The sequence below is a fragment of the Sus scrofa genome, chromosome 14, assembly GCF_054392235.1.
Source record: "Sus scrofa isolate SSC_HxYL_T2T_F1_AM1 chromosome 14, Sscrofa_HxYL_maternal_Yorkshire_Landrace_v2.0, whole genome shotgun sequence".
NCBI classification, from domain to species: Eukaryota; Metazoa; Chordata; class Mammalia; order Artiodactyla; family Suidae; genus Sus; species Sus scrofa.
The window spans coordinates 52,319,724-52,337,199 of NC_139396.1; the positions used below are offsets into that span (position 1 = coordinate 52,319,724).

A 17,476-nucleotide genomic window follows, 5' to 3' on the forward strand; every position below is an offset into this window, starting at 1 on the left:
AGTTTTTGTTTTTGTCTTTTTGCCTTTTCTAGGGCCACTTCCTGTGGTATATGGAGGTTCCCAGGCTAGGGGTCTAATTGGAGCTGTAGCCACTGGCCTACTCCAGAGCCATAGCAACTCGGGATCCGAGCTGAGTCTGCGACCTACACCACAGCTCACAGCAACGCTAGATCCTTAACCCACTGAGCAAGGCCAGGGATCAAACCTGCAACCTCACGGTTCCTAGTCAGTTTCGTTAACCACTGCGCCACGACGGGAACTCCAGACCACAGGTTTTTGTCATGTTGATTAGAGTATGTGCCAAACAGATTTACAGACTGAGTCAGTGGCTGTGGGAACTTGTTACAGGATTTGAACCTTGTAAAGAAGGAAACTGTCACCTTGGAAAGAGTCCATTTGTTCGGCTGAAAAGAATGCTGATTTCACTTAATAAGCAAGGTAAAAATCCCATGATGATGAAGTCCTCTGGGATCATAGAATGGTTCTTTGGAATTTAATTAAAATGACACTTTTTAGAAATCCCAGAGTTTCTGTGCTGGAGGTGTCTGGAGAGTGGAGACAGCTGAAGGGCCACCTAAACCAAGAGTGGAGCCTGCAAACGGGGAGAAGTGGAGGGTGGTTAGAAACCTATTGCTGCCTTCTCCGTGGCTCTGGGGTTTATGTAGCTTGATCTTAGTGAGGGGGTTAGGAATTTTAATGGGTTTTGGTTCAGGTATTGAAGGCAAGGGGTGGTGAATTTACAACTTTTGGGAGACGAAAGATTTGGAAAGAGTGTGCTAGTGTATGAATTACCTCTTGATGTCTTTACTGGGTGTGTACTATGTGCAAGACACTATTCTGAGTCATTTGTTGGTAGATTACGGAGAATAAATCATTGTCTAGGAGTTCCCTTCTTGGCTCATTGTTTAACGAACCCAACTAGGGTCTGTGAGTATGTGGGTTCGATATCCCTGGCCTTGCTCAGTGGGTTAAGGATCTGGCATTGCCATGAGCTGTGGTGTAGGTTGCAGACATGGCTCAGATCCTGAGTTGCTCTGGCAGTGGCATAGGCCAGTGGCTGCACCTCTGATCCAACCCCTAGCCTGGGAACCTCCATATACTGCAGGTACGGCCCTGAAAAGCAAAAAAAACGGAGTTCCCATTGTGGCGCAGTGGAAATGAATCTGACTAGGAACCATGAGGTTGTGGGTTCGATCCCTGGCCTCGCTCAGTGGGTTAAGGATCTGGCGTTGCTGTGAGCTGTGGTGTAGGTTTCAGATGCGGCTCGGATCTGGCATTGCTATAGCTCTGGCATAGGCTAGCAGCTAGAGCTCTGATTAGACCCCTAGCCTGGGAACCTCCACATGCCGCAGGTGTGGCCCTAAAAAGACAAAAAAAAAAAAAAAGTTCGTTGTCTATAAATAAATAACTTTATTTATAATAAATAAAAGTCCCTTTTCTCTGGCTGGGAGATGAGACAGACCGGCAGACGATTGAATAATGTAATGTAGGAGGTGGTAAGTGTCATGAAGACACAGGATAAAGGGGAAGTAGGATAAAGGGAAAAGATAATGACAGGGTGGGCTGAATGAATATAAGCTGCACTGTGCGTTTCTTCCACGGTCTCCCTCCTCATTGCTGCCCTGCAGAAATGTTTTGGGTTACAGAATTGTTTGTCTTGGAAAATTCCTTATGATTGTATAAATAGTGACAATGATTTGGAAGTATCACTGTTGTTTATTGCTGCATAACAGATTACCCTAAAACCTAACAACTTAAAAAAAATTCTGGAGTTCCCACTGTGGTGTAGTGGATTAATGGGATCTGGCTTGTCTCTGGGGCCTTGTGGGTTTGATCCCTGGCCTAGCACCATGGGTTAAGGATCTGGTGTTGCCCCAGCTGTGGCATAGGTCTCAGATTCAGCTTGGATTCAATTCCTGGGAACTGCCATATGCTGGGGGTGTGGCCAAAGAAAGAAAATAAACCCAAAACTTTAGCAGCTTAAAACAACAAGCACCGGAGTTCCCATCATGGCTCAGCAGTTAACGAACCTGAGTAGCATCCATGAGGACGTGGGTTCAAACCCTGGCCTCGATCAGGGGGTTTAAGGATCTGGCATTGCTGTGAGCTGTGGTGTAGGTTGCAGACTTGGCTCAGCTCCCGCATTGCTGTGGCTGTGGTGTAGGCTGGCGGCGGCTACAGCTCCATTGGGACCCCTAACCTGGGAACCTCCATGTGCTGAGGCCCTAAAAGGCAAAAAACAAACAAGCAAACCAAGCACCTGCCTAGTGGTTAAAGGATCCGGCATTGTCACTGTTGTGGTTTGGGTCACCACTATGGCATGGGTTTGATCCCTGGCCTGGGAATTTTCACATGCTGTGGGTCTGACACCACCCCCCCCCCCACAAAAAAAAAAAAAAAAAAAAAAGGAAAAAAGAAAAAGAAAAAAAACCCAACTTAGTCCTGGGCTGTTGGCATCTGAAGGCTTTACTGAGGCTGGAGGGCCCACTTCCAAGATGGTGCTCTTGGAAAGAGGCTTCAGTTCTTTACTCCATGGGCCTCTCCAATAAGCTGCTTGAGTGTCCTCATGACATGGCAGCTCCCCTCCCCCACTCCCAAAGTGGTTTGGGAGAGAGCAAGGAGAAAGCCACAGTGCCTTTTATCACCTAGTTTTGGAGGTCACATACAGTTAACTTCTGCCATATTCTGTTAATTAAAACGAGCCATTAAATCTAGGCCATACTCAAGGGAGGGGAATTTGGTTCTGCCTCTGGATGGAGGTGGGGTGGGTAGGTGGTGGGGGATGGTTGGGTGTGACTCTCAAAGCCTTCTGCACTTGTTTTAAAACCTCCACAATCTCCCAAGGTCTAGGACTTGGGCACCATTTTTCACTTAGGACCTTTGGATATTTTCATGCATTCCAGAAAGAAATTAGCAAGACTTCTCCATTCTCACTTGCTCTTGTAGCACACTGGGCTTGCAGAAATAAGATTTGTTGGTGTAAAGGAGTTATACTGTGGACTAAAAGAGCCTAAAAACCCAGCTAAAAGGAGATCCCATATAAAGCACACACATGGCCCTCAAATAATTGAAAATTGACTGCATTTTTTCAACATGTACTTGGTGCAAGTGTATATATGTGTGTGTGCATTTTAGGCCCTTAACTCGAGGCATATGGAAGTTTCCAGGCTAGTCGTTGAATCAGAGCTGTAGTTGCCAGCCTGTACATCCACAGCAACGCCAGATCTGAGCTATGTCTGTGACCTACACTGCAGCTCTTGGCAATGCTGGGTCCTTGACCCACTGAGTGAAGTCAGGGGTTGAACCTTCGTCCTGATGGATACTAATTGGGTTTGTTACCACTGAGCCACAATGGGAACTCCTCTTCACATGTACTTTCTGGGGGTAGAAGGAAGAATAGGGACAAAAATGGGGCATTGCAGAGCTGAAACAGGATGCAAACAGGCAGTGGGATAAGCACGTTTGGGGGCTGCTTCTGCCACTCCCTGTAGCTGTAGCAAGTTTTTTTTCCTTCGGCTTTTTAAGGCTGCGCTTGAATCATATGGAGGTTCCCAGGGTAAGGACTGAACCGGAGCTACAGCTGCCAGCCTGTGCCACAGCTACAGCAATGTGGGATCTGAGCCGCATCTGCGACGTACATCACAGCTGATGGCAACACCAGATCCTTAACCCACTGAGCGAGGCCAGGGATTGAACTTGCAACCTCATAGTTCCTAGTCGGATTCATTTCCGCTGTGCCATGACGGGAACTCCTGTAGCAAGTCTTTTAGGAATTCAGTTTTACCTCTACAAAATGGGTGTCCTGGGAGTTCCCATCATGGTTCAGCGGAAATGAATCTGACTAGTATTCATGAGGATGCAGGTTCGATCCCTGGCCTTGATCAGTGGGTTAAAGATCTGGCATTGCTGTGAGCCGTGGTACAGGCCACTGACAAGGCTCGGTTCTGGTGGTGTTGTGGCTATGGCAGTGGCGTAGGCCAGCAGCTATGGCTCCAATTTGACCCCTAGCCTGGGAACCTCCATATGCAGAGGGTGAGGCCCTAAAAGACAAAAAACAAAACAAAACAAAAAAAAAAAAGGTTTCTTGTCATCCCTGCCCCGTATTCTTCCCATGCCAAGGGGAAGATGGAACATGTAGTGGATGTGAAATGTGGCTGGGCTAAGATATTTGTCCACATGGCCTTATGCAGGCACATGGGCTGCAGCTGCCATTGGAATCCACTGTTTTTTGGTTTTTTTTTTTTTTTTTGCTTTTCAGGGCTGCGTCTGTGGGTTATGGAAGTTTCTAGGCTAGGAGTCTAACTGGAGCTACAACTGCTGGCCGATGCCACAGCCACAGTAATGCCAGATCAGAGCCATGTTTGCAACCTACACTCTAGCACACAGCATCTCTGGAACCTTATCCCACTGAGCAAGGCCAGGGATCAAACCCACATCCTCATGGATGGTAGTCGAATTTGTTTCCAATAAGCCACAATGAGAAGTCCTGGAATCTACTCTTTCTCACAGTGGCCCAGGGTATCTCTGCAACCCATGTTTACCTTTCACTCTCCTTGACCATGTTTTCTGGCATCATAAATGATCAGCCCTAGTAAGAGATCACACAGAGAAACTGACCTAGAGAGGCTGCTGATGTCTCATGTGGGCCATGATCCCAGGCCTCTGGATTCTTGGCTTTCCCCTTCTATCTCAAAAAGATCAAAGAAAGCCAGCCTTTCCTCTCGTGCCATGGATGGACCCAGGTGATGTGTTAGACACTTAGCACCAAATCTCAACAATCCAGGAAGCAGGTTAACATTCCCATGTTACAGACAAGGAACCTGAAATTCATAGGGGATCAATGTGGTAATGGGTGTAGCAGCTTAGTATAACCATAGGGACTGGTGTGGCTTCTGCATCACTGGAGAGGCAGGCTTTCAAAAATTCTGTCTCACTCTTATTTATTTATTTATTTATTTATTTATTGGTCTTTTTGCCATTTCTTTGACTGCTCTCGCGGCATATGGAGGTTCCCAGGCTAGGGGCCCAATCGGAGCTGTAGCCACCAGCCTACGCCAGAGCCACAGCAACTCATAATCCGAGCAGCGTCTGCAACCTACACCATAGCTCACGGCAACGCCGGATTGTTAACCCACTGAACAAGGGCAGGGACCGAACCCGCAAACTCATGGTTCCTAGTCAGATTCGTTAACCACTGCACCACGACGGGAACTCCCCATCACTCTTTTTAAATTTTTATTTATTTTTTGGGGGCCACGCCTGCAGCATATGGAAGTTCCCCAGGCTAGAGGTCAAATTGGAGCTGCAGCTGCTGGCCTACACCACAACCACAGCAATGCTTGATCCAAGCCTCGTTTTTGACCTATGCTCCAGCTTGTGGCAATGTTGCATCCTTAATCACTGAGTGAGTCCAGGGATCAAACCGCCATCCTCATGGATACCAGTCAGGATCTTAACCCACCAAGCCACAGCTGGAACTCCTCTCTCTTTTTTAAAAATAATGCTGGCCAAACCAAGTACATCTAGGCCTGGTTTGGTCTGTAAGGGTAAGGGCTACCGGTTACAGATCCCTGACTAGTTTAACAAAAAGGATGCTGAGTTCCAGAAGGTGGAAAATTTGGCCTATTGTCACATAGTTAATTAGAATAATTACAGGTCTGTTGCTGGATGCTGCGCTTACGCATTTCAGTCTGACATGGTCCCTGCTGTCAAGGAGCTGAGACATTTGTGACTTAAAAAGTAACAATGTCTCCCTTGTGGACTACCTGTTCTGGTTGTTCGGGTCTTCTCCTTTCTTAGGTCATTTAACTCAGTGGCTTGGTGTTCAATTCCATTGTAATTACTGTTTAATTTCATTGTAATTTCAATAGGACAAGCATACATAAAGTAAAAAAGTCCACCAGTTTCAAGGAGTTTAGTTTAGCCTCACAGCAGGCCATCAGGGAGTTAGTTAATGGGTGAGCAGTCCTGTAAATGACACCAGGAAGCAACACCCTGGGCCAGGGCGTTGACCACCTTGAAATGGCTTAATGTTCACTTCCCTTAAGTGGGGGTTATTGAGTTGTTTTAAGGGTGAAGTGTTGTGCATGTAAGCAGCTATTATTATGAGCACTTGACAGTTGGAACCTATTAACAATGGTAGGTAGTCCAGGGGATGGGATTTGGCCAAAGAATGGAGAAGTTTGATTTCTGCCCCTGCAGAGGCCCCTTGTTGTGGTTTGGGGGAAGGGTGGGATGCAAAGAGGGCTGTGGTCCGCAGCAGCCTGCCCTGAATGGTGGGGACTTTTGATTTGAAGTGGACTAACCCCTACAGTTAGTAGCTAAGGTTTGGCTGTAACCTGCACGTTCTCTTCTTGAGAGTCAGGATTTACCAGGGAGGCTTGTGGAGAACAGTCGATAAACTGAGACAGGCTGCTTGGGTAAGCACCCCACTACTAGGGTAGCAACCAGGTGAGTCAGTACCTGTGAGCCTCTGCTTTCTCATCTGTAAAATGGGTACACTCCTGGGAATGACCTCATAAATTTGTTGTGAAGATTGGATTAAGTAACTAGCTCAATAAATTTCCACAGTACTTCTGTGATGTGGGGTTACACAGCTATGGCTAGGGAAGGGTAGGCAGCAAAAGAACATCTTACTTTGCAGTTGAACTTCCCACTGCCTCCCTGCCCTTAGGACAAGGAAACTGCTGTGAGAGGGGAAGTAATTGTCCAAGGTCACACAGCTAGTCAGTTTTAGGGCCAGTGCCCGCATCCCTAGTCTCTGGGCGGCCACACCCAGGGTCTGACAAGCCCTCCAACCCCTGGCACTGGTCCTTTCTCTTGCTTTGCCCCGAAGGGCACATTTAAGGGAGATGGCTTTGCTGGGTCATCAATTCCAGCAGCAGGACCGAGTCCGCACTCCTTGAAAACAAGCGCGCGGGAGTCCCCGAGCGCTTGCCGGTGGAACGGAGGTGGGGAGAACTACTCTCGTGCCCCCACCCAGCCAGGACGAGGGGGCGGCCGTGGGCGGCAGCGGCGACGTCCCCTGGCGCTGGTCGGCGCGATTCTCTGTCGCCGCCTCGGCCTCCCTCCGCCTCCCTGGCGGCCGCCGCGCTGCGCGGGTGTTCAGTTTCAGTGCGGGGATGATCGTAGGCTGCGACCGGCTCCCCGAGAAAGGAAGGAAGCGGGCGAAGGCTCCGCGGTCCTCGACTGGGGCCTGGCAGCGCCGTGGAGGGGGCTCAATTCTGCTCGCCGGGGCTGGGTGCGCGTCGAGCCTCTGCCGCCAAAGGGGACGCCCGGGAGCCGCGCCGCCGCCGAGGGTAACCGCGGGCGCGCCGGGCGGGGCCGGGTGGACTTCCCTGTGCTGCTCCCCGCGGCCCGGTGCTGCCCTAGTGCCCCCACCTCTTCGGGACGCGCTGGGGCGGGGTATGGGTCGCCTCTCGCCCACGGGCTGCTGGGCCAGCGTCGCAGAGCCGCTCTTTGTGTCTCCCGGGGCTGTGTGTGTGCTGTGTGTGTGCAACGCGCGCTTGGCGCCTCAAGCCCCATCACCTGGTGCCAGCTTTCCAGGATCCCCTGCCAGACCTTTGCCCGAGGGGACGCCGCCTGGACTGCCAGGGGAGTTGCGCTAAGTTGGAGGAGAAAAGGGCGGGTGGGGCTGCCCCGCCTCCCCAGACCCTAGGCTGCGCCCCAAAGTTATTGCTGCAGGTGCAGCGCCCCCTCCTACCATGCTCCACCGGAGCCAGCCCGGGCCTTGGGAGGCGGGACCCCCAGAAAGGCTTAGCTTGGGGGCGCCCAATTTTCAGCCTCCAACTTGGAGGGTGTCCTACCCTGAAGCCACCCGGGGCGGTGGGTGGGGAGTGTCGAGGGGCGCGGCTTTCGGGACAGGGGGCGGCGGAGGCGGAAACCAGGCTGGCCGGCCGGCGGCGCGGGGAGAGCTTAGCTGCCGTGGCACCGAGCCGGGGTGCCCATGTGACTGCGGTGTGCTTTGGAAGAGGAAGCTGTAGAGGTCAGTGCAAAGGCGTCACGCCAGAGCGATCGAGAAGCAGGAGTGAGGGGGGAGACCCGGAATGAACGAGGGGCAGGCGAGCTGGCGGGCCGGGTGACTGGCTGCAGGGGCCGGGACAAAAGCCGCCCTGTCCCAGTCACCCTGGCTGCCCTAAAGCGTGCAATTGCCCGGCGGGAGGGGTGGCTCAGGCCTGGCAGCCAGGAAATGAGGGACCTGGAAGGAGGGGCCTCTCTTGGAGAGGCGATTCTGGAAGAGGTGCCCCTAAGCTCCTAGGGGTCTCAGAGGATGCTGAAGGGTGACAGGGAGGCAGATCAGACACAAGCTTAACTTGGAGAACTTTCCCTGCACATAGCTGTAGCTTGAAGGCATTCCAGTTTCTGCACGTGCTGGGGAGGTTGGGGCTGGGGCAGGAGATTGGCAGGTTGGAGGTGGGTGGCCTGTATGGCTAGGCAAGCTGGGGTTCTGGAGCCCAGAGAGCCAAGTCTCCTTTCCACTTTGGGCACCTGGGTGGGTATCCAGCTGCAGGCTAAAGGAAGCACATCTCACTCCACCCCACACACACTTAAATTGTTTTCCAGCCTAGACTGCTGCTGAGGTCTGGAGGGGTGTGGAAACCAAGGTTAGATTAAAAAAAGAAAAAGAAGAGAACCGAGAGGAAGAGGTGGTTTTAGGAAAATGAAGACTAATATTTTGAAATGGTGCTTGGAGAGAAGAGGCCAGTGTGGACCAGGGGGGTGGGGTGGGTTAGGGCTTCAGCACCCCCCCACCCCTCCAGTTCCTTGCAGAGCAGAGGATCATCCAGGCCTTACTGTGTGGGGACCTGGCTGGGTGCGCTGGGTGGAGGCAGGAGAATGTGGAGCCGGAGCCGGAGCTGGGACTTGAACAACCCCAGCACCAGCACCCGAGCCCGCGCCTGTCTTCGTGACAGGGCTGAGTCCTGTGCTGTCAACTACACCCCTCCAAAGGGGTTGCTAGGCAGCGGGGCTCTGATGTGCGGGAAGGCCTTCTGATTTGTCAGCCTCCTGCAGACACATGGTTAAGGCTCCTTCCAGCCTATCCGGAGGAGGGACGCGGGGCACGCTGCCTGCATACTGCCGAGCCCTGGGTCCACCTGAATGTGAGGTGCAAAAGGCAGCCAGAGGGAGGGGGTGCCTGCAGCCCTCCGGCTTCCTAACCAGCTCAGCCCCACGCACCGCCCCCCATCTCCTCTCGGGCTGCTGACTCTTCCCTGCCTGTCTCTGCCCCGTTCCTCCCCTCTTTCCCAAACCGTGGAAAAGCAAAGTGCAGCAGGGAAAAGAGGTCAGTGGGTAAGCATGTGTGTGCGGGCTCCTGGAGGTGCCAAGGTGCCGGAGCATGAGCCATGGGGAGACAGCCCCAGGTGGCTCTTGTGGGCAGGGGTGGGAGTGGGTGGGAGGGGGCCCTGGCACCACTGTCTGCTGGGCCTGGACCTGGCAGCCTGTTTGACCCCCGTCCTCTTAAGCTCAACCTACCCCTAGGATGGCAGCATGTGGAGGGAGGAGGGAGACTGGAGAGTTCCTGTAAGGAAGAGGGGTTATCTGGCAGTTGCTAGAGCTCAGAAGGGGGGCTCCTAGCAGGTTCCTTCTGCTCCTGAATGCACTCCCTTGGTCCAAGCCTCTAAGGGCCAGGCTCACTTTTACTCTCTCTCTCTTCTCCATCTCTGCCTGTCTGAACCCTCACCCCCAGGATCTTAATTTTTACCCCCGCCTTTTTTTTTTTTTTTGCAGCTTTATTGAGATATAATTCACATACTGTTTATCTATTTAAAGTGTACAATCCAATGTTTTTTGGTATGTTTACAGAGTTGTGCAACAAGATCAATTTTGGAACATTTTTGTCACCCCACAGTGAAACCCTGTACCTGTTAGTACACTCCCTGTTTCCTCCCCCCACCCTGCCCCAAAGCTCTGGCCACCGCTCATCTGCTCTCTGTTTCTGTAGATCTGCCTACTCTGGCCATTTCATATGTGGGAATCATACACAGTGTGGTCTTTTATGGCTGATACCCGTGTACTTTTAGCTGCATTGCTTACTTTGCAGTCAGTTGGAGTTTGTCTTACCATTTAACTTTTCTGACGCAGTGCTCCAGTAAGGGTAGTTCATCCTTAAGGACAGGAGTCTTTTGCATTGGTACGTATTTCTCTAAGTGCCGTGCCTGGCTCTGGGCTGGACCACTGGTTGGCTTTCAGTCAGTGATTGTTGAATGAATGAGGAGATGAATGGGGACTGGTAATTGGCAAACCATGCAGGTGGTTTACAACTGAATTCCAGGGGGACCCGGATGTTGCAAAAGGGCCTGGCAGCTTGGGAGAACAGGTAGAGGGGCTGGAAGGAGCGGAAAGGAAGTCTCTTGCCTGGGTTGGAGGCGGGGGTGGGGCAAGAGTAGGAAGGAACCCAATGGCCTGTGGGTTTATCAGCTCTCTTGGGAACCTGAAAACAAAAATGCCTCCCCCATCCTTGGGGGCAGGTAGCCAATGCTTGAGGTTCATCACCTGATCACTGGGGCTTCCCCCATGGGGAACTCCGATTAGATTTGGGTTTAAAAAAAAAAAAAAAAAAAGATGAAAATTCCCCAGCGTCAGCATTTATAAAAGGGCACTAGGTCAAGCATCTCCAGAACTGTTTGCTCACCTCTGGTGATTCAGCCATTGAATTGTTTTTTTCTGCTTCCGTGCTTCTCTGCTGCAGGTACTGTCTGATGAGCGTGAAAGGTTGTTTCACTGACTTCCACATCGACTTTGGAGGCACTTCCGTTTGGTACCATGTTTTCCGGGGCGGGAAGGTGAGTTGAGTTTCCCCAGATCTCTCCATCCCTGGCTGTGTATGCAGAGAGGGGCTTACCAACCTTTCTCCTTCTGTCCCTGCCTCCAGCCAGCCCCCACCCTGTGAGCATTCTTGGGGCCACTTGGTCCCCTGAGGGCCACCTCCTCACCCTCTTTCTTTTTCTGAAGGGAGAGATCAAGGTCAACTCTTTTGCATTCCATCTGGTCACGATCCGTACCTCTTCACCCAGTCCACAGTTCTAAGCATCTTAGGCTAGATTAGAACTCTAGATTTGCCATTCATTTCCCCTGGCTATAGTTTGAGCTCCAGAACTGAGTCCTTTTAACTTAAAAGCCTAGTTGCTGCTGCCATCTGCCTCCAGGAACATTTTACATCAGGGACAGACATCAACCAGAGAAAGGAGGCAAGACAAGTATTCAGGATGCTCCTGCTGTGTCAGCTCCTGTGTGCTCATCCCTGTGGGGACCTGGGGGTCCTTAAGTGTGTGCCACCCTGCTTGTCTGGGTCTGGGTTTGTGTGTGCATTTGTCTTAACCAAACGTGTTAGAAGAATTCTGGGTAGGAAGCCATCCCGCTTGGTTCCAGATGTTTTTTCCTCCTTCTCCTCAGTGAGCACAAGCTGGGTTTATTTATTGGGCCATTTTATCCTACAACTTAAGGAAATTCCCCTTCCTCTCCTTCCCCTACCAGCCCATGGCTCAGGAGAAAGAATGTTCCAGCCAGTCCAGGAAGTCTTCCCACCCTGGTGTTAAAGCTGGAATGGAGATTCTCTAAAAGCCAGCAAGCAGTGTCCCAGAAGGGCGGCACAACCCTCCTTGCCACCCCAGAGACCCTTTGATCCTGTGGAGGTCCCTGGGGACAGGTCCTCCCTGTTTCCAGGCAGGTGGGCCGTTTCCTGGGTTGTGGCAGAGCCTGGAAGAAATCAGAGCCGTGGGCCTGGATCTTTAACTCATCCCTTTCTTTTCCTCCTAAGATATTTTGGCTGATTCCTCCAACCTTGCACAATTTAGCGCTGTACGAGGAGTGGGTGCTCTCAGGCAAACAGAGTGACATCTTCCTGGGAGACCGTGTGGAGCGATGCCAAAGAATTGAGCTGAAGCAGGGCTACACATTTTTCATCCCTTCCGGTAGGTTCCTGTGAGGCGGGCGCTGGGCTCTCACTCTTCCAGCATCCTCCTGCCTCCACTGTGGCCTCAGCCAGGGGGTTAGGCCCAGGGATGGGGTTTTTCTGGGTCTCCTGGCCTTTGTTAGTCTCAGAGAGAAGCAAGCCTCCGGCTGCAGGCGAAAAACAGCCTTTCCCATCGCACTGGTATCTCCTTGGCTGTGGGCTAGAATTGTCACCTGGGAGAAAGCCTAGGGCCCTCCCTTAGGGGAAGTTTGACTGCCTTCCCCAAGACATCCTGCTGAGATTTCTGAGTGAGAGGATGCTGGTGGTCCTGTGGAGGGTGGGATGGGCCAGGTTTACCCTGAGGACTGGGAGGGGAGACGGGGAGGGGAGAGGGGGAGGGGAGGCCCAGGGGAAGGGCTGACCCCTGGGCTGGGGTGGAGGTTGGGCTTACTGACCCTGAAAGCCTGAGTAGAGGGGAATGGACCAAGGGGCAGCCTCCTTTCTGTAAAACAAGATAAAATGTAATTGGGATCAAGGTCAGTTCCTGCCCTGGGACTCCCCACCTTTTCCCTCAAGATTAATTCTAGACAGAGGGCAGTAATTGAGAGGGAGGGGGGGCCCTGGGGCCAGAATGCCCCGCCCCAGTTCAAATTCCTGCTCTGCTGCTGACAAGTTGAGACTTCCTGGAAATGAGTTAACTTCTCCAGGCCTCAGTATTCTTATCTGTAAAATGGAAGACTTCCCAGGGTGGTTGTGAGGACTGAGTGAGACAAAACCTGTTTGCCTTCAGCTCCTCATTGATCCGATGAGGGTTTTTGGCCAGTTCCAGGCTGAGTCACTGAATGTGGCAGATGACCTAGGAATCTCAGGGGGCTGCATTAATGGCAGCATTTTACCCAGGATGGAGGTGACAGTCCCACTGTATGGAGGGAGGGTGTCCTGTTACATGTAGGGGATTGTTGGAGGGTAAGTCAACCTGGAGAGAGAGGAGTCTGGATGCTACATCAGGTGAGATGCATTTGAAGAAGGAGTTGGGCTGTTTTAGTCCAGAAGTGAAGGTCTGTGGTAATGGCAGTCAGCCATGGGAAAGATCGTCTCCTGGAATAAGCACTGTAACCAAGTGGTATTGGAATGACTTGCTCTGCTAGGCACTGAGCTCCCCGTCACTGGAGGTAGACAAGTAGAGGCTATGTATAGTCATGCCAAGGAGCCTGCAAGGACTTTGTCACCAGTGGAGGCTTGGATCTTAGGATAGGGGTATCTTTTGAGGCTACTAAAATCCATTGGATTGTGTTTCTGACTGGAGTTGGCCTTGGGTCTGGACATCCAGCTCTAGTGTCAAGTGAAGGGGGAGGGGGTGGTTGTGGTAGCAGTTCTCAATGTTGGAAGGGGACCGGCACACCTGTTTTTTCTAGAAAGTTGGGCAGAACATGGAATCTTAACTGTTAGGGGAAATGTGGGATTTGGAGACGGCAGGGTGAGTGGGGGTGACTTTGTTTGCAGGGCCCCAGGGCTCTGGGAGAGGAAGGACGCACAGGACTTGTAGTTGGTGGGCTGTGTGTATGGTGCACGCCTGGCAGATGTGATGAAGAGAGGGAGGGTGGTGGTCCCCTACAGTGTGCTCAAGGCCACTTTCCAGGTGCTGGAGGATTGGCCCTGGTGGATTCTAAGAAACTCTGGAGTGCTCGTGGCTGGGCTGCCGTCTTTGTGACTTTGGGCAAATGGTCTCTTCCTGCCTCAGTTGTCCAGTCACTTCAGTGGGGGCAGTGGGGGGCTGAACTCTGGGACCTTCATGATTGCTCCCAACTAAGTCCCTTGAGCGCAGGCCTCCTGACATCCTTGGGACGACCGGCCTTTTTCTCTCAGGGCTTTTTGTAGACCTAGGAGGTGGCTCATTGCTTTCCTCCAGTATGGGATGAAGGGATGTTAATTTCGGTGGCTTAAGCGAGTTTGGAAGGGGTCTCAAGAAGCAACATCTAAGCCACAGTAGGGGTGTGACTGTGGAAGGCCAAAGAGGAGCTGAGGATTTGACCTGCAGCTGGCAGGACTCTATTTAGACCCTAGCAGATACATTATGTTCCTATGGGTCTTGAGTGAGACACCAGGATTTTTTTTTCTGGGTTTGGGGGAAGAAAATAAGAGACAGTTGGAATTTGTTGCCTTCTCAGAGGCAGGGTGGGCCTGTGGTTCCCAGGCATTGGTTTCATTAACTAGTGAAATTTAAAAACAAACTTAATGAGTTCCCTGGTGGCTCAGGGGGTTAAGGACCTGGTGTTGTCACTGCTGTTAACATTGGTTTGATCCATGGCCTGGGAACTTCCACGTGCCACAGGCACAGCCAAAAAAAAAAAAAAAAAAGGAAGCTTAAAAAAACTTTGGAACTGATAATAGGGTTAATAACTTGTAGTGTTGCTAAAGATGGGCATTAATTTAAAAAAAAAACAACCTGTCTGCTACTGTTGCTGGTGTTTCATGAAAGGAAGACTATTCTGACACTAAAAAAGTTGGAAGTAGGAGTTTCCGTTGTGGCACAGTGGAAGTGAATCTGACTAGGAACCGTGAGGTTGGAGGTTCGATCTCTGGCCTCGCTCATTGGGTTAAGGATTTGGCGTTACCGTAAGCTGTGGTGTAGGTCGCAAACGCAGCTCGGATCCCACATTGCTGTGGCTGTGGTGTAGGCCAGCAGCTGCAGCTCCCATTTGACCCCTAGCCTGGGAACCTCCATGTGCTGCGGGTACAGCCCGTAAAAAGACAAAAAACAAAAAAAAAGAGTTGCAAGTACATAATTCCAGAATAAAAGGCAGTCCCTACTTTATATTTGATAGCTTTGAGGAGTTCCCACTGTGTTTCATCAGGTTAAGAATCTGACATAGCGTCCATGAGGATGTTGGATCAATCCTTGGCCTCCAAGCTATGGTGTAGGTCGAAGATGCAGCTTGGATCTGTTGTTGCTATGGCTGTGGTATAGGCTGGAAGCTGCAGCTCTGACTTGACCCATAGCCCTGAAATTTCCATATGCTATATGTAAGGCTATAAAAAAAAAAGAAAAAAAAATTTGGTATTTTGACTTTATGAAAATCTACGCCACCTTTATTTTTCTCATTCCCAACCAGTGAAAACTAAGGACCAGAGTGTTAGAGTCACTGAATGAGATGAGCATCTTGGGTCCTCAGGAGTGCCCAGGGGTTCTTGCCAGCATCATACCCCCTGACCCAGACTCACATGTGAGATTTGTGGGAGTTGGGATGTGGCTTTGGGAAGAGAGCCTTGGGAAATCCAGCCTCCTGCATATGAGCTTTTCAGAAGGGGAATGAGGATCTAATTCTGGCCTTTCCCACCTCTGAGCTGGGTTTTCGTCCCCCCGTTGTGACCTTGGGCATGTGTTTTGCTTCACGCTGGCCTCTGGCCTCCCTTTCTGCTCTGTGAAAGCTCATGGGTGCTGATAGGATGGGAAGATTATACTCTTTTATTTTTTTAAACTTTTTTATTTTATTTAAAAATTAAAAAATTTTTTTTTGTCTTTTTGCCATTTCTTGGGCTGCTCCCGCGGCATATGGAGGTTCCCAGGCTAGGGGTCTAATTGGAGCTGTAGTTGCCGGCCTACACCAGAGCCACAGCAACACGGGATCCGAGCTGTGTCTGCGACCTATACCACAGCTCACAGCAATGCTGGATCCTTAACCCACTGAGCAAGGCCAGGGATCGAACCTGCAACCTCATGGTTCCCAGTTGGATTCATTAGCCACTGAGCCATGACGGGAACTCCTATACTTTTTTATTTTACTTCTTTTTAAGTCTGTACCTGTGGCATATGAAAGTTCCCAGGCTAGGAGTCTAATCGGAGCTACAGCTGCCCACCTACACCACAGGCACAGCAACTATCTGGGTTCATTACCACTGAGCCATGACAGGAACTCTTGGAATAGGAAGATTTTAAATATCAATGTTTTTGTGAGAGTCAGGGTATCTTCTTCCTACATCTTGGGATAAAAGGGTTGGGTGCTGCCTTTGCTGCAGGGTTAGGTGGTTCTTTAGGCATCAGTCCAGGAAAGCTACCTGAGAAAGGAAGACTGAGGAGTTCCCCTTGTAGCTCAGCCGGTTAAGAACCTGACACAGTCTCTGTGAGGATGGAGGTTTGATCCCCGGACTCACTCAGTGGGTTAATGATCAGGTGTTGCCGTAAGCTGCAGTGGGGGTCACTGATGCAGCTTGGATCAGGCATTGCCATAGCTGTGGTGTAGTCCTGCAGCTGCAGGTCCAATTCAACCTCTAGCCCCAGGACTTCCATATGCTGCAGATGTGGCCATAAAGAGAAATGGAAAAAAAAAAAAAAAACAAGACTGTTGAAGGTGATTGAGCCATAAAATGATTTGGACACAGGGGAGAAGTGGCTTGGGTTTGTTGTGCTGAGCTGGCCAGCTCTGGACAAGGTGGAGGAAGTGGGAATACAGTGGCCTCTCCAGGTCACATAGAGTCAGGGTCAGGGGTGGCCTGGGACTCGCCAAGATTCAGCCTGATCATTAAATTAAGAGTAAGGAAAGATGAGATTGGAACTCAGTAATGGACCTGGTGACATCTTTTTCTTTCCCTTGGCTTGACCTATGGCCAATTCCCTCTCTGGCTTTACCAGCCCAGGGGAACGCTAGTTAATAGTTGTTGGAACTTGCGTTACTGAGCAATGATTATTTTATGTATATTACTTACTTTTTCTGGAAGAATGTAAAGAAACATCCTCTCACACCACCACCTCCTCCTTTTTCTTTTTCTTTTTTTCTTTTTTTTTGGTCTTTTTGTCTTTTTAGGGTCATACCCACGGCATATGGAGGTTTCCAGGCTAGGGGTCTAATTGGAGCTACAACTGCCAGCCACAGCCACAGCCACACGGGATCCGAGCCACGTAGGCGACTTACAGTACAGCTCACGCAACGCTGGATCCTCAACCCACTGAGCAAGGCCAGAGATTGAACGTGCAACCTCATAGTTCCTAGTCCTATTTGTTTCTGCTGTGCCACGACGGGAACTCCTATTTTTTTGTCTTTTTAGGGCCGAACCCGCTGATTATGGAGGTTCCCAGGCTAAGGGTTGAATCCGAAGCTGTAGCTGCCTGCCTACAGCACAGCCATGGCAACACTGGATCCTTAACCCACTGAGCAAGGCCGGGGATTGAATCCATGTCCTTATGGATACTAGTCAGGTTCATTAACCACTGAGCCACGATGAGAACTCTTTTTTTTTTTTTTGTCTTTTTGCCATTTCTTGGGTACTCCCCTGGCATATGGAGGTTCCCAGGCTAGGGGTCGTTGAATCGGAGCTGTAGCCACCAGCCTATGCCAGAACCACAGCAACGCGGGATCCGAGCCGTGTCTGCAACCTACACCACAGCTCACGGCAACGCCAGATCCTTAACCCACTGAGCAAGGCCAGGGATCGAACCTGCAACATCATGGTTCCTAGTCAGATTTGTTAACCACTGAGCCACGATGGGAACTCCGAGAACTCCTTTTTTAAGTGAAGGCTCCTCAGCCCAGAGAGGTGAACACACTAACCCAGGGTCACACAGTTAATAAGTGACAGGGCAGGGTG

At 51.0% G+C, this 17,476-nt stretch overlaps 1 protein-coding gene across 42 annotated transcripts in view; it reads left to right on the forward strand.

Moving 5' to 3' along the window:
* Positions 1 to 17,476, forward strand: part of KDM2B (lysine demethylase 2B) — a 145,830-nt gene that overhangs the window by 38,377 nt on the left and 89,977 nt on the right. For 29 of the 42 annotated variants that reach the window (XM_084996127.1, XM_084996087.1, XM_021073422.2 and 26 more), the window contains 2 exons: positions 10,691 to 10,784; positions 11,759 to 11,912. Coding sequence is in view for 39 of the 42 variants with exons in the window: in XM_084996087.1 (XP_084852213.1) it covers positions 10,691 to 10,784; positions 11,759 to 11,912 (248 nt within the window). In the remaining 3 variants the exon portion in view is untranslated. Of the gene's footprint in view, positions 1 to 6,834; positions 7,299 to 7,462; positions 7,985 to 9,072; positions 9,284 to 10,690; positions 10,785 to 11,758; positions 11,913 to 17,476 lie in introns of those variants that run through there. The other 13 variants (XM_084996108.1, XM_084996111.1, XM_084996116.1 and 10 more) reach the window with 9 other exon arrangements.